General features: G+C 40.3%; 1 protein-coding gene across 1 annotated transcript in view; it reads left to right on the forward strand.

Annotated features, from left to right (window-relative positions):
- ADCY10 (adenylate cyclase 10) overlaps positions 1–13836 on the forward strand; it is a 94793-nt gene that overhangs the window by 35142 nt on the left and 45815 nt on the right. The window contains exons 14-18 of the mRNA XM_088153430.1: positions 3396–3588; positions 3927–4013; positions 5433–5716; positions 7898–8034; positions 10147–10266. Coding sequence (XP_088009556.1) covers positions 3396–3588; positions 3927–4013; positions 5433–5716; positions 7898–8034; positions 10147–10266 — 821 coding nt within the window. The remainder of the gene's footprint in view (positions 1–3395; positions 3589–3926; positions 4014–5432; positions 5717–7897; positions 8035–10146; positions 10267–13836) is intronic.

The following is a 13836-nucleotide window of genomic DNA, read 5'->3' on the forward strand; positions in this document are numbered from 1 at the left end:
TGTCAAAAAATTCCTTTAACTTCTTTTTGCAATCCTCCACTACCATTTCCTTTTGTAACAACATCTCATTCAATCTCCACCTAAAAGATCCCTTTTTCCTTTTAAAAGTTAGTTACTTAACAGGCTGTGGAAAGAGGGTGTGTGGTGTATGTGTGTATGCGAGCGCAGGGAGGGCGAGGAAAGAGGGTGTGGGGTGTGTGCTTGTGAAGGGGGGAAGGAGGGCATGGTGTGTGTGAGCAAAGAAAGACTGGGGAGGGGGGAAGCTTACCCCAGTGACTTGCAATCTTCCTTGCTGCCTTCCTATTGACTTTGCTTGGGGGAAGCCAGCAGGGAAGGTTGCAAATGGTGATCATGTGATCATGGGGCACTTGGCAACTGGTTGTAAGTAACAGGTTGCCAAGCATCCAGATTGTGATCATGTGACCGTGAGGGTGCTGGGACAGCTGCAACTTTGAGGACTGGTCATAAGTCTCCTTTTTCAGTGTCCTGGTAACTTCAAACAGTTGCTAAGTGAATGATCATAACTTGAGGGCTACCTGTACTGTCCTTAATAATAAACAGTCAGCATTCCCACGAAGGTTGGTCTGTTAGTCTAATTACTATTGCTATTTTCAAAGGCACTTTCATAAATATATATATATATTTTAAATATATATATATATATTAAAAATATATATATTTTAATCACCGTCCCCTTTATTTATTTAAAATTTTCTTGAATCACAGTCTTGTAAGCTTTTTGCTTTTAAATTAAAATCCTTTAAAATAGTGTTTTTTTCCCCCCTCTTCTTAATTTTAAAAAGAAGCCACTCACTGAGAGTCTTTGACCTTCACTGCCGTTTAGAATATATCTCTTAGGCTGTAAAGTAATTTAGTCCTAAAGTGTTTAAGAAGGTGAGGCTTTTGCCTGTCACATGTCCATTAAGGCTGCATAGCAGTTAAGGGCACATTGTAAATACCTTGGCTCCCAAGCCATTCAACTCACAATTGAGCACAAGAAACTCAATTCCTGTGGTCTCCTTTCAAAGAGCAGCTCTTCCAGAGCGCAAATGTGTGATCCCAACAATTTCTCCTTTCTCCAAATAGATTCTCATCAGCCAGAACCTGGCTCCTGGCCAATGATTCCACTGCAGTGCTGTCTCCGCTCATGGAGCTGCTGGCAGGGACATCTAACCTGCCATCAGTCCTTACCTGGAAACTGGCATCTGAGTATCTTTTCTTCCATTGCTACCCTACTAAGTGCTAGACTGTAGCATATTTGACTAGTGGTTCCCTTACTGCTGATAGGCAAAAAAGGCAGAAGCTATCCTTCATTTCCATATCTTCACTGGCAATTCAAAGAGGGGTTGCTGTACCTGTTATTAGTTTTTTATATTTAATCTTAGTCACATTTTTTTCACAATGCTCCCTGAATTTCATTACCAGAGCTTGCAGATCATTTGCTTTTCATTTTGCTGTGAACAGTGTTATCAGCATAGTGTAGAATACTGAAGTTTCTTCCTCCAGTTTTAAAACCATGCTCATCTTCTTCCTGTCCAGTCTTCCTCAATATATACAGGTAGTCCTTGCTTAACTACCATTCGTTCAATGACCGTTCAAAGTTACGGTGGTGCTGAACGAATGGTAGTTACTCCTGGTTACCAAAGTTATGGCCATTGCAGTGCCCCCGGGGTCATGTGATCAGAATTTGGGCACTTAGCAGCCCACCTGCAGTTACCACTGCAGGGGTGCTTCAACTACCTCATCCACCTATCTCCACCCACCCATCTTTGCCCTTTTGGCCACCCTGCATTCAGCTGCCTCTGCTGCCCTGCCACCCTGCACTCCACTAGCCCTGCCACCTTGCACTCCACTGGCTGTGCGCTCCACTGGCCCTGCTGGACCTGCTGCCCCAGCTGACCTTCGCTGTCTTCTTCCGCTGCTGATGAGCAGAGTGTAGGGCAGCAGGACCAGGGGACTATAGGGTGGCAGGGGCAGCGGAGCACAGGGCAGTAGGGCTGGCAGAGACAGCAGAGTGCAGGGTGGCCAAAAGAGCAGAGATTGGGGGGGAGATAAGTGGGTGGGGGGAGTTGAAGAGGAGGCAGTCCCTTACCTTGGAGAACAAAGGCTCAGAGCTGGGAGGGATCAAGCCGGGAATGGCTTGGATTGGGGTGGCTCCTTGCCTAATGAGTGGGTTGTATTTGGTTAACTGGGACTGCCAGGATTGCTGTCACAAGTAATGCAGTCATGTGATGTGCTTTATGACCACAACACTTAGCGATGGAAATTCTGGTCCCATTACCGTCTTAACCCAGAGACTACCTGTATTTAGCATATATGTTGAATAAATAAGAAGCAAGTATGCAGCCTCAGTCTGTTTTGCCATGTTCTGTCTATACTGTGGCTTCCTGAGCTGTCTATAGGTTTTGCATAAGGACAATGACATGTTCTGGTATTTTTGTTTTTCTAAGCACATTCCATAGCTTGACATAGTCAACACAATCAAAGGCCCTACAATGAAACAGATATTGACTGCTTTTGGATATTCTTTGGTTTTTCTATTATCCAGTGTACATTAGCAATAGTCTCTTGTTCCTCGACCTTTTCTAAAGCCAACTTGAACATTTGAAATCTTCCTTTCCGCATATTTCTTATATTTCACTATTAAAAATTATTAGTCTCGTTATCTTCATATTCCTGAGTGCTTTAATTTTGATAACACTAGATTTAAGTTAACACATTTTGCGAATGTGGCTTTTGACTTGAATGACACATTTAATTAAGTGATAGTCATGCTTAGTCATGCTTTATTGAATAAACTCACAATTAGCTGAGTTTGTCCAACATATTAAGCCACAATCAAATAAAACGTGTTATAATTTTGCACATACATGAAGCAGGTCCACATTTCTGCACCCAAGGTAGAAGTATAGTGATATATACACACAAATATATCAGCTACACATATATTATTGTCTAGTAAGGCCTTGAGACAAACCTAAAATAGGATGGCTTAGGCAGATAGCTAATTAGAAAGAATTGTTATACTAATCTGGGTCCTTTATTAATGGCTTGTGTGAATCAAAATTCTTGTAGAGAAGTAAGGAAATGTTTCATTGACCCCAGGAACTATCAGTCAGTACAATGGGATGTAAGGGCAGTAGTTAATATTCAGAATGAGAAATGACAGGCATGAGCTGGAAGCTCTTCCCCATATTCTTAGGCGCCTGAAGACGCTTTCTTACTTAATGATGTAGGAAAAACTTCTTCAGCATAATCAAATGCACTCCAGTCAATTAACCAAAATCCAATATCAGTATGATTTCCTTGTTTTATCCTCACAAACTGAAACAATAATCTGCTTCTGATTGATTATTTTCAAGTCAAGATTTTCACTTGTTCCTGTAATTGAGCAGGATTGTGGCAATGGAGCTGACAAAGATAAATGCATGGCAGAACTTCTTTGCTGTCCGGACACTGATGGCTATGTTCTTGGGGGTTGATGTCTGTAAAACCTATGATGCAAGACAATACATCCTTCTGAGCAAATTGCGTGGAGTTATAGAAGAACAATATCTATGCCTTTTCAACAACCTTTTTCATGTTAAGGTAAAGATGTAAAAATGGAAGATCTTTGTCTGCTGTGAATTTTTTGTATTGAAAAGTAGATGTAGATACAGTACCAGAGAAAGGCAATGTGAAGGTATAGATCACTTGATAAAGCTGCACAGATTACTTCTGAGTATTTACTGAGAATATATAAATTTGATGTATAAATAAATGAATAAATATCTAATTAAGAGTGAACATTTTTTTTATGGAGACTAAATGAATATTATAAATCTGTTTAAATGACTTCAGGGTTATCTAATTATCATAAGTAAGTGTTACTAGCAGGAATGTTAGTAATCAAATAATTATAAAATTTGTTTTTTTTTTCTGGTTAGTTTCCTACATCAGAAGTGGTTTCCCAAATGGACAATGACAGAAAGAATAAGGAGATTGAAATAATGCTTTTAAAAATTCTAGTTAATGTAAGTAATGTTTTTCCTTGTGCATAACATGGTCTACAAATGGTATGGGGAGGATTAGGTTCTTAATACAGTCCTCACTTAATGACCACAATTGGGACCGGCAACTTTGTCACTAAGTGATGTAGTCTTTAAGCGAAATATCACGTCACTGCCCTGCTTAGCGATGGCAATTCTGGCAGTCCCTGTTGCTGTCATTAAGCAAATCGTATGCGGTCATTAGGTGAGGACCAATCCCGATCCAAGCCATTCCCGGCTTGGTCCTTCCCAGCCCTGAGCCTTGGTTCTTCCAAGGTAAGGGATTGCTTCCTCTTCAGATCCCCCCAACTCTGCCTTTTTGACCACCCCACATAGTGGCATTCCTTGGCAGTGGTGGCGGTGCTGAGGCTGAAGTAGAGACTTGGGACCTTCAGCAGTTTCAGCCCACCACCATTCCTGAGCCTCTACTTCAGCACCACTACCACCACTGAGGAGTACTGCCTCAAGCCCCACACCAGGGCAAGTTGCCCCATTGCTGTGCCATGGCACAAAACCCCATTGCCATGCTGTGGCACAGCCAGCTGCCCCAGCATCATGATGCAAAGCCCTGTTGCCGTCTTGCAGCATGAAGCCCCAGCTACTGCCCCCACACGGCATGCTGCCCCAGTGCTGCAGTGTGAAGCCCCAGTCCCATTGCCACGGCATGGTGAGAAGTGCTGTGGTGCGAGAGCCGCCCCAGTGCCACAGCATGGCATGCCATCCCAGAGCCATGGCACGAAGCCCTGTTACCACAGCATGACAAGAAGCCCCAGTGCCGCAGCCTGGCAAGAACACAATGATCATGCTGAGGAGGAGGAGAGGAAGAAAGGTCAGCTGGGGGCAGCAGTGGCAGGGGGATGGTCGTAAATGTGGACAGGCCCGAATTTTTATCACATAGCTGCGGGAATGCTGCGATGGTTGGAAGTTTGAAGACCAGTTGTAAGTCTATTTTTTCAATGCTGTCATAACTTCAAACAGTCACTGAATGAATGAATATTAAGCGAAGACTAACTTCTGATAAACATAGTGAGTTTATCCATTTTCCAACAATCTCAGAAGGGTTACATTTATCATCTTCATTAGTTTGCACAAGCATGATTTTGAATGAATGTGCAAGTGAATGTATACCGTAAATCAGATCCAGGGAAACACTGGTAGTCAACTGGGATCTACAGTAGAGATCCAGTCCTTTCTATTAACCTCTGGCAATATCACCAGTTTTAGGTGAGGCATGGAAACAACATTGGCCATGGATGTCTAAGAACAAATAACTGCAAGTTTTTACAGTGTAGTTCAGCATTAGTAGAAGCATATAACAGCAGTAAGTAAAAGTTCTAGAAGCTGTGATGACAAGAATTCTGGATATAACATCATCTTATTGTATTTGTGTTATTGTTGTTTTAGGCAGCAGAAAAGGAAGTCCTCATTTTTGCAATTGATGAAGCTCAGTTTATTGATAAAGCCTCTTGGGATTTCTTGGATAACTTGCTTAAGCGTGTTCCGATCTTTGTTGTCATGGCTTTGTCTCCTATCAACATCAAGGGACGACTGCTCTGTTCCAGTGCAGCCCAAATCCTGAACAGTCCCAACACAACTTTTGTTCAGCTAAGGGAGCTAACTCCTTCAGTAATTATTCAGAAAGCCTGCCAAGACCTTGGAGTGGTCAGTATCACCAGGGAGCTTGAAACGTAAGTAGGAAGTGCCCGGCTAGGCAATCATTTAGCTGTTCCTATTAAGCTGAAGGCAAAGACAGTTGCCAGGAAGTGCTAATGTTATCATTTAAATCAGTGATTCTCAACCTTTTTGAAGCTGCCGCCCCCCTAAGGAGCGGAAAATTTTTCAACGCCACGCTTTGTGAAAATCCTGTAATTTAGGGTATGGGGACGGGGGGGAGAGTTACTGAATTATAAAAGGCAAAAATTTTAAGTAATTTTTTTCAGTAGACTTACACACCAAATTTGTTCGATTTAACTCGATACTTTTGCCCTGGAAGATAATTGCATTCCTTTTATTAAAATTAAAATGACTAATCCAAAAAAAAATGCTTAAAATGCTTTCTCAAAAAAATGCTTTCTCAAAATTAATAATTCACGACCACGATAAAGAACTAATAAGTGCACTTACCTAGCCGACTGGCCAAATAAACAATGAAAGTAAATCGAAACTGAGGGGAAAAAACAGAAATGAAGCGAACGAAATGCAACTCAAGAAACACGGGTCAAATCAAGCATTCATATTGAAAGGACGCTCAACGCACGCACTGCAATTAATCGCGCGGGAAGACAGCTGACGCATGCGCTGTGCTGGTTGGGATCGGAGAAGAATCGTAGTGTCGAGTTCTTCAAGGTCAGCCTACCTAGAATACAAATTTGTCTCACCATTCTTAAAAGTGCGTGAGGGCAGCCGTCGCGTAAGTTTGTTTTATTGCTGGTACAAATGGTGTAAACCGGATAATCGATTTAATAAATTTTTTTGGGAGTTTTAAAATTAAGTTTGAATGCCAAAACATGCTCATCGCCCCTCTACCGCCCAAAACATGCCCACCACCCCCCTACCGCCCAAAACAAGTTCACTGCCCCAGCATCCTCCCACCGCCCCCCGGGGGGCAGTACCGCCCCCGTTGAGAACCAATGATTTAAATCAACAACTCTGAAGCTTTTATTTCAAGCAAAACTACCTGACTTCTAGCCTGTTGACCAAAGCCTATAATCTTTCTGATAGCAGGTTATCAGTTACACACCCACTAGGGGAAAGTTCACCCAGAGAGTTATATATTACCACCTTCTACCACCATTTATAACTATCAGCTTTGCTATTAGTTGCACGCCACATGACTCAATTTAGTAACTTTTATTGTTAGGAAAGGGAGAATTTTGATAAGTGTAGGGATTGTGTGTTCACATATTATGTCAGAATGTGAGCTTCCTCAATTGTATTTGTATCAGTCGAGGAGTTGTTCCACTATTATGGAACAGTTGGCAGATTACACACCAACAACCACAACTAACTTACAGGCATAGCAGCAGTTCTTATAATAATGAGATTCTTTTCTTAAGGAATCAGTATCTGTAAGCTACCTACCAAACTTTATAAGGTTTAATAAAATTTTAAAATATTAAATACAGGGAGTCCCCAGGTTAAGAACACCCAGTTTTCAGACCCATAGCTAAGAATGAAGCCTATTGTAGCAAAATTCAAGTTAAATACACAATGATTCGAGTCAGATACACAATGGTTCAAGTTCATTACACAATACTACTTATACAGTATTATACAATAATACTGTTCCAGCTTACATACAAATTCGACTTAAGGACAGACCTTGGGAATGGAACTTGTTCTTAAACTGGGGACTAACTGTATTTAACAAGACCATCTATAAAATAGTTCAGAAAGAGTAGGCAGACCACACCAGCAAACCACAACTATTTTTGGGTCACATATAATGCAAAGACCTAATGTGGCTTCTTTCATCTTGGAATTTAAAGAGATGTAGAAACCATGCCATTGTGACTTGTTTAAGAAGTCCTGGTGCTGTACCAACTAATGAGAGCAATTTCTACAACGCCTGTTCTCATCTCTGGGGTTCCTAGTAGTGAACATGTGATTTGGAGAGTTGCAGTATTACTAACCAGTTCTAGGTAGCTTCATGCACAACCACTGAGGTTTCAGAAGCCCAGAGATACTTGGAGTTTATTAAGTTTACAACTTGCCTGCCTGCTGAAACAGAAGTTGGAAGCACCGTTGTAATGCAGCAGTTCACGAATTATGCCTTAAACCTGACATTTATCTATGATCATTCTTCTCCCTTTGTCTGTTTGCCTGCCTGCCCGCCTGTCTCTCTCTCTCTCTCTCCACCTTACCTACAGATTTTTAATACAAAGAAGTCATGGAAACCCATTTTACTGTGAAGAACTTCTCCGAAACCTCCACTTAAACCATGTGCTTCAGTTCCACGTGCTGGAGGAGGATGAAGAGAAAGAGGATGAGTGGGACAGCCTTTTCAGTAAGCTACTGATCATAAGCTACTAATATGGTATAGTTTCATGGCCAACTCTCAGTTCATGAATGATGTGGTTCTATTCAGGGTACATCAGGACATCTGATGGCAGTGGTGACACAGACCTGCAGTGCTGAGCAGGAAAGGAGCTAGTTGTGCAATAAATCATAACTGTCACTCATCTGATTACACAAATACTAAAGAACTAATAGTCACTGAGATACCAGAAGGCATATTACTACCTCTTGCTTCCTGATTGGCCAGTTATGAGTGGGCAGAACAATATAAACTCTAGAGCAGGGAAGAACAAAGAACTTTTATCGGTGAGGGTCATAGTTCAGATTCTTCCTTCCTTCCTTTCCCCAGGAATTGCAACATCCATGCAGTCACATCATTGAGAAAGGTGTAGTCAAAATGTTCAGTCTGGATTTTCTGTTTTCCAAGTTGGGAGGGTTCCTGTAATACAAATTGGTGCATTAAGCTTAATAAACCTATTTAACCATGCCACCCCATTGTGCTTCTATAAATCAGGAGTTGGAATTGCATAGTGCAGTCTTAGAAGTTCTGGGAGCTGCATACAATGGGCTCTTGGTTGCTTAATCCTGCCCAAGATTCACATAAAAATATGATACTAGATAAATGTCAGTGTCTGCAGAGTGACATGGATTCACTTTGATGAAGTGATTCAGGCCATGAAGGCATAATAATTCACTTCAATGAAACGAAAAGATTACCCAATTCATCCTGACAAAGCAATTCCAGTAGCTTGATCCACTTCAGGGCAGCACTTAGGGAGGAGGCTGCATCCCGAAGAGGGATTCTACCAGTTTTAGTTCTGCAGAAGCAGCTGAGAGAGGCTGTGAAGCACCGTGATGCAAAGGAACAAGGTAACTGTTGGAAATGAGAGGACATTGCTTTGCATCCTCTGAAGCTTCACATGACCTTTCTAAGCTCCCCTGAGTTCCTCCCTCCCGCCTTCATTACTGATGAAGGCACATCTCACTTCCCGGTTTGTCTGCCCATATCCTGAGCGTCATCAGAAATGGCCCCATTCATAATGAACTACCTCATTCACCATCCATGATCAAGGCATTTTAGAAGTCTAGAAAAATTAATCCTCTATGTCTGCTCCATCTCTGGAGCCATTTAGTTTTTATCCGTCATGATGAGAAAGGGGCAAAATGGGTGGGGTAGGTATACTCCCAACTCTGCTTAAGGTGGCACTGACCCCTATTGTGCTATCATGGTTGTTGTTTATTATTATTATTTTCACTTCAGCAGGGGAGAGGGGAACTCAGGAAGGGGAACTCTCAAACCCCTTTAAAGTGGTTTGAACTGGGACTATTAATATGACTGACGGGTAGCTGATCATGATCTGGTTGGCTGTGGAACGGGCTGATTTGATCAGCTAAATTGTGTAAACACATTAATGAACCTCACTCTTTCAGAGGTAATAGCATCTGATTCCTCAACTTCTTTCGTAATGGGAACCTTTCTTGTAAGAGCCATGGAAATACTACTTTTAAGGATCTAGGATCATCATTAATTCCTGTGAGGTTTATCTTAGGTAGTCAAGTAAATGAAGTGGCATGAGATGTCAGTCTAAGCCTGTAATCCTAAAACCACATTCAGAAAGTCAGAAAAAGAAACCATTGTCTAAGTAGAAACAAGGTAAGAAATTAGGTAAAGCAAGGAAACTTTACACCCCTGCTTGTACAGTGTATGATAAGAATTTCAGTTTGTTTTGTTGATATAAACTGGGGCTTGTAGAACTTTGCAGTAGTCCTCTGTGATGGTTGAATATTGGGCAAACACATTCAAAATAGGCAAACTTTTTACAGCTTAAAAACAGAGGTTTGATTTTTGGTCGGGCATAATACTGTATATTTCTCCATGCTGGCTTTAATCTTGCATATACATCTCAGTAGCAAATAGGAATCTAGCTTCTGCCAGTAGTAGTTCTGCCAGCTATTTAAAAATATAATGTTAAATGATAATATTAAAACAGTAATTTTAACCGTTGTAACTTTTTTTTTAATAATAGCCATCTGAAGTGTTTTCTGGGAAGAAAATAATATTAATGCTAATACTAAAACATTTATGATTCTCCTCTGTAAGCCACCACTGTTCTCAAGACTCAAGCATCCAAAATCTTTGAGGAAGAGACTGAATCATATATTTGCACAGTCAGGCAAAATGTGAAGCTTACCACCATCATGCTCCCTCCAACATTAAAAGGTATGGAATGAGACCAGTGCCTGTGATCTTAAGACAGATTGACAATGCAGCTGCTCTAAGAACATATGTAAGGTGTTGCAAAACCTAAGACATTTTGTACACAAAACTTCAGATATCTATCTATCTATCTGTCTATCTGTCTATCTATCTATCTATCTATCTATCTATCTATCTATCTATCTATCTATCTATCTATCTATCTATCTATCTATCTATCTATCTATCTATCATATTTATATAGCTGCCCATCTCACCCAAGGTGACTCTGGGCCTATTACCAAAGGCCAGTGATATAAGTGCTGCCTAATTCCAAACTGACTCTGAGTGACTCACAATATAATAAAAAATAAAAACACAATACAGAACAAAACAAGATGGAATCTGGTCGCTCTATACAAAAACAGAGACAAAAACACATCCAGCAAGGGGCTTCATCCATCTTAACCCAAGGCCTGGGAGAACAATCAGGTGTTCAAGGCCTTATAGAACCCCAGTAGAATGGGAGCCAGATCTCAGATTTCAGGGCAGATCTCATTCCAGAGGGCAGGGATGACTGAGGAGGCATGGTTCCTTGGTGCTGATAGATGGCACCGTGTAAAGGAACATGGAATGTGCCACCTCGATTTTGGTTTTATTGAGTGCATACCAAGGCTAATTTTATTGTGTGATAATTTAAACACATTTCTTTGGGCAAAGACATCCAGCACCCTGTTTTTAAATAACAGGCTATTATTGGTGTTATTTGAGTTCAGAAAGAATTCTGGGGAAAACCCAGAGGTATGCATATGATTGGATAAAAAAATAAACCATTTGGTGTGAGAAGGAGTGGAGAAATTCATTTGCTCCAGGAGGCACTGCTTAACAATTTGGGGATCAGGTAGTTTGAGGAGCCTAGCCCAATAATTAAATGCCTTTACAATTATTCTAGCTTTAATTGAGCGTGTACCAGTTTCTGCATAGAGAAAGTGGATAGGAGTACCATTGGGTACACCTAAAACTGTTCTAACAAGCTTGTTTTGAAAGAATTCCATATCATAAGAGGCAGAAATTCCCATAACTCTACTGCATATGAAAAGTAAGGAACTAACTTGTTTTTAAAAGAGTTAGGATTGGAGGAATTTGTCTACCACCACTTGTACACCAAAACTTTATTATTCCTACCAAAGCTTTCTCAGTTTTTATTTTTTGGGCCTGAAGCATTAAAAAGGATGCCCAAGTATCTGTAGGAGAGAACTTGCTCTATACTATATTCCCCAATTCTCCATTTGTGTCTTTTCCTTTTCTCTCCAAATACCACCACCTTTGATTTTTCCACATCCATAGTTAGACAATTTTCCACATCCACAGTTAGACAATTTAAGGAACAATAGCTATCCAAAGCTCTCAACTGTCTGCATAAGCCTATCTGAGAATGGGATGTAAGCAATAACTCATCTGCATAAAGCACTACAGACAAGTTCCTATTTCCTGCCTTTACTGGAAAAAAATTTCTCCACTCAGGGCTGGAACAATATCATTAATAATTAGATTAAATAGTAACGGTGCAAGCATACATCCTTGTTTTACTCCTTTAAAAGTCTTGATATTATCTGTCAGGTGCCCTACTGGGGTGAACCTAACCTGAATTTGAGTATTTGTATATAAAGCCGTGATCAGAATTAATAACCTTCTATCCAGATTCAACTGATCTAGTTTAATCCATAGTTTGTTTCTATCAATAGAGTCAAAACCTGCCCCAAAATCCACGAAGGCAACATACATTATCCTGTGGGCATGTTTTACATATTTATTTATCAGATGATCCAATACAAAACCATGATCAATTGTTGAATAATCTGCTCTGAACCCTGCCTGTTCCTCTGCAAGGATATTGTTATCAATGACCCAGTCCTCTAATGTACTAGCTAGATGTTTTGCATAAATTTTAGTTGTAATATTAATTAGACTAATTGGTCTGTAGTTCTCTGGGTGGCTACAATCACCTTTTTTGTATATAGCAATCACTGTGCTTGTATTCCAACCCAAAATAGGCTTCCATCAGACAATATTAGCTTTTAATAAATCACCAGGGATATAGTCTTCTCCACAGGTTTGCCTGATGGCAATGCCAGGATCAGATATTCAATTTCTTTTAAAGAGACGGGGGGCAGGGTGTAGCATCACAGAGTTTTAAATCAATTGGGGAATTAGCTGGAGTGGGATAGGGAGCAAACAGTCTAGTATAATGGTTCTCCCATTCCTCTTTGGACACTCTAGTCTCTAAGATGTTCTTATTTTTCCCCATTTACCAGTTTCCAGAATAATGTTGTGTCTTTAGAATCTATGCCAAAGAGTTGTTTGGTATAATGTCTTCTTATGCTTTAGGAGAAGTTCATATTCCCTTTTCTTCCTAAGCAGTTCTGTAATTACCCATAGGGCACAACTATCTTTTGCTCTCCTTGCCAAATCCCTAACCATGCAACGTGCTATTCTACATTCCATATCAAACCAACAGCTATCTATGTTGTTGGTGAATTGAACTTAATTTAGAGGTGTCCTGCCTTAATTCTGGTTTTAAGTTGTCAACTATTTGTTGATAGTGGCTCAGGATAACTGGAGAACGTGAATCAGCATTAATCAATTTAAGTTGACTATCTGCCAGATGCTTTGAGTGAAGCATTGTAGTGATTTTATCAGCTAAATTTAGAGACCATTTAATTCTTTTTTGGCCTGAAACTTTTAGTGCAGGCATGTGATCATTATGTATTTTCAACATTCCACTATCTTCAAAGCCAGTATACTGGAATGTGATAGGTTGGTGATCACTGCAACCTTGTGGAATAACCTCCATGTTTTGAAATTTTCCTATTTTGGCAGAGGGGATACATACATAGTCAGTTATTGATGTTCATTTGTCGATAATATGTAAAATTACCTGGATAATCTCTAGGGCAAGAGCTATTCAGAATTTGGAAATTCTGTTTGTAAAGTAAATTTAGGTTTAAGCTCTGCCAGGTTTGCTTTAGAGTCCTTCACCATATAAGGGAAAGTAAGGTGAAGTTCATCAATGTCAAGTTTCAACTGTTTTGCTATTTTGTGTTTATCACCCCATATTCCTGCATTAAAATCACCCACTATGATAATAGTATCTAGTGGAAATTTGTCCTCTAGAGCATCAGTTGTATTTTCAAGTGTAGCCCAGTGGTCCTGCTTTTGAGATTCAGCACCTCTAGGAGACATATAAACATTTAATATTATTAGGGCAATCTTACTTGTTATCATAAATCTCAGTATAAGGAAATAGGGATTACTGTCCAGGTTTATTTGCACTGCCTCCAGATTCTACTTCCTATTTAACAACATAGCCAAACCCCCAAAAGGGTGGCCTATAGAATGTAATTTCCTTGCTGGGATGACCCATGATCTGGAACCAGCTAAATAAATTATATCAGACTGGTTTTCTGGGATCCAAGTTTCTTGCAAACATACTATGTCATATAATTTTAGTAACTGTATGAAATCCTTGTCAGTAGTTTGAGCATTCCATCCTGCTATATTCCACGCTAGGATGGATAAGCTACTTACAGATCC

The sequence above is a fragment of the Python bivittatus genome, unplaced genomic scaffold, assembly GCF_059951505.1.
Source record: "Python bivittatus isolate LINGU-HERP-01145 unplaced genomic scaffold, Pbiv_v1 ctg000700_np1212, whole genome shotgun sequence".
Classification (NCBI taxonomy): Eukaryota; Metazoa; Chordata; class Lepidosauria; order Squamata; family Pythonidae; genus Python; species Python bivittatus.